The 2794-nt window shown below is 31.7% G+C and overlaps 1 protein-coding gene across 4 annotated transcripts in view; it reads left to right on the forward strand.

Annotated features, from left to right (window-relative positions):
• The window catches only part of LOC106472928 (ankyrin repeat and SOCS box protein 3-like), a 47280-nt gene that overhangs the window by 21840 nt on the left and 22646 nt on the right, over positions 1-2794 (forward strand). For all 4 annotated transcript variants that reach the window (XM_022401465.1, XM_022401466.1, XM_022401464.1 and 1 more), the window contains one exon: positions 903-1080. In XM_022401465.1, the coding sequence (XP_022257173.1) occupies positions 903-1080 (178 nt within the window). The remainder of the gene's footprint in view (positions 1-902; positions 1081-2794) is intronic.

Genomic DNA, 2794 nt, shown 5'->3' on the forward strand with positions numbered 1-2794 from the left:
TTTTTAGTACTAAACATTACTCAGTTTCTTAATTTTAAAAGTAAATATTAAAAAACACAGATAAAAATCAATTTTTGTGTATAATGTGACTGTATTTTACAAAATACTAGTCTAGTGAAACACAGCCAAGACAAGTTACTTTGTACTGACTAAAGATCAGTTTTATGATATTGGCTAGGGTAACATAAGTGCACTTCTGTATTGTTAACTAGGCATGGCTGAAAGGTCAATATAATAAAAATAATAAATATATATAAATATATAATGTTATGAGATTTAATCTAAACATTTATGTTTTCGTGTTATAATTTGTGTTCATTCTAGAATGAAAGAGGCATAATTTATATTTATTAATTTTTTATGGTGGTTATGAGATTGGCCAAATCTACCAAACCTGTACAGAGATTCATTACCGAAAATAATAGATAAAATATAAAGTTTTTTCTTAAGAAATGTTTGATAACTATCTGGGCATTATAAATATTTCAAATGTAAAATTTCAAAATTTAATCTTAAAATGAAAATTACTTTGCATGAGAAAAACATTGCTTTACAAACTTTAAGACTTAATAAAAAATTTGATATTTTGTGTATGAAAGCATTGTAATGTTTACTGACAATGTGCCAAATTTTGTTAACATTTGCTTACCAATTTAAAAGTTATAGCATAAAAACTAAAACTGAGCCTTTGCTGAGAGAGTTAATTAAGGGCAATTATTTTAAATAAACTTGAAAATACACTTATAAGAAGATGAGTATGATGAGTGTTAGCCACTCATTGAAATATATATACAAATATGCTGTTTCAGACATGGTGTTTAGATTATTTAACTAAAAACTTAAGTTTAGATATGATGGTAATTACACCATGATGCTGAACTTCTGTCTGTTTGGGATAACAGGACAGGAAAGACTTATAAACCGAGGTGCTGAAGACTGGGCAACTCCTCTTATGATAGCTGCTCAGCAAGGTTTCACTGACTGTGTGGAGCTGCTTCAGAGTTATGGAGCAAATCCTAATCTTCGCACTGTGGATAATGTTACAGCCTTGCATCTAGCTGTTCAGGGTAATCATGTTGAGTACGTACAAGGTTGAGATATATTCCTGTAGTGAATTGCTTAGACAATAATTCAAATGTTTTTAAGTTTTTAAAGGTGTATTGATTTTTTGAAAGCAACTTAGTTTTCTTTTATTGCTAATACACTTGTAAATTTGTAAGTGTATTGTACATGATTATTTTAGAATCTGTCTGAATAATTGCAAGTTGCAGTTCCTGAGATCTCCAGTAAAATTTGCAGGGTGATCAGACATACATAATTCTAAAAGCAGGGTTTGCACTAGGGCTTGAAAACCTTGAAAAGCACTTGAAAATAAAAATCCATTTCAAGGGCCATTAAAAGTCTTGGTTAGGTCTTGAAAATACAATACTTTGAAGGCAAATGCTTGAAATTTGTATTCCATTAAAATTTCTGGTTTTAATCTTTATTATAGATTTATCTAAAAAATCTATTTAAGCAATCTAGTAATATTTTGAGTGAAAATAAACCACAGGACCAACATTAGGTCTGCTTGTAATCTAGTCTGTGTATTCTGGTTTAATGTACTGTTCTGCATTTTAGCCTGAGTAGTTATGGGCATGGTGCTAAACAACAATGGCGGATAAGCATCCAGCATGTAAGCTCGTCTGAAGTTGAAGATGCAAAAATGCATTTTCAGCAATGCTTGGATAGTAAACGGACCCTACTGTTAGTAGTGTGAGAGCTATGGACCCAACAAACAAGGCCTTTTGTTAGGTATGTAGGAAAGTGATTGACATTGGGAGATGGGCAAAAGTGTCCTCAAATGTCATGAGAAAGGTGCAAAACGTTGCAAAATTTTAGTGATAATGACCAAATCTAAAGATTTAATGATGCAATACTTTTTCAAAGGAACAGATCAATTGTGAATTGTAGGACAGGGTTGGAGTCCTTTACGAGAACTTACATCATTGGATCTAGGCCAAGAATCCTGCCAATCAAGGCCTAACAATGTTAACATTAGACATGACTTTCCAATCTTTAAATCTAGTCAATGTGGTTGAAACTGTATTGTATCAGAGAAAGTGGTAGATGAAATATTTGGACTTTTCATAGTGCCAATAGATATTTTTCATATAAGGCAAGAAGAAAGCAACAACAGTTCTTGCAGCTTTGTTTCATGATACTATTGATAGTGCAATAGCTCAAAAGTACAATTGTGCTGAAACAGAATTGAGATACATGACAACCTATGGTTTGGCATCTCATTTTCTTTCACTGCTTAAGGAGCAGGTAAAAAATAAAGATTGTATGTTACTTTATGATGAGAGCTTAAATAAGAAGAACCAGTTTAACCAAGTGGATATTCACTTACGGTTTTGGAATGAATCATAAAACTGTGTGTACAAGATATTTTACCAGTGATTTTTTGGTCATTCACCATCAACAGATATCTTGGATTCTTTGATAAAAAATATTGAAACACATTTGGGGATATCATTCACTTATCAATGGATGGTCCAAGTGTCAGTTGGAAACATTACAACATCGTACAACAAAAAATGCAGAGAGATTACAAGTGCAAATTGATTGAAACAGGTAAGGGTGTTTCAGTAGGCCTAATAATAAATAATAAATAAATAGATAATTTTCCGTTTACTCTATATAGGTCTTAAGATTTAATGGTAACCATATTTTTCATAGAAATGAATAAAAAACCCTATAACCCGAGCGCTTTCAAAAGGTGGACCTTTCTTCTTCAGGGGTAAACTGAAGA

This window comes from Limulus polyphemus, unplaced genomic scaffold (genome assembly GCF_000517525.1).
Source record: "Limulus polyphemus unplaced genomic scaffold, Limulus_polyphemus-2.1.2 Scaffold5742, whole genome shotgun sequence".
In the NCBI taxonomy this organism is placed as follows: domain Eukaryota; kingdom Metazoa; phylum Arthropoda; class Merostomata; order Xiphosura; family Limulidae; genus Limulus; species Limulus polyphemus.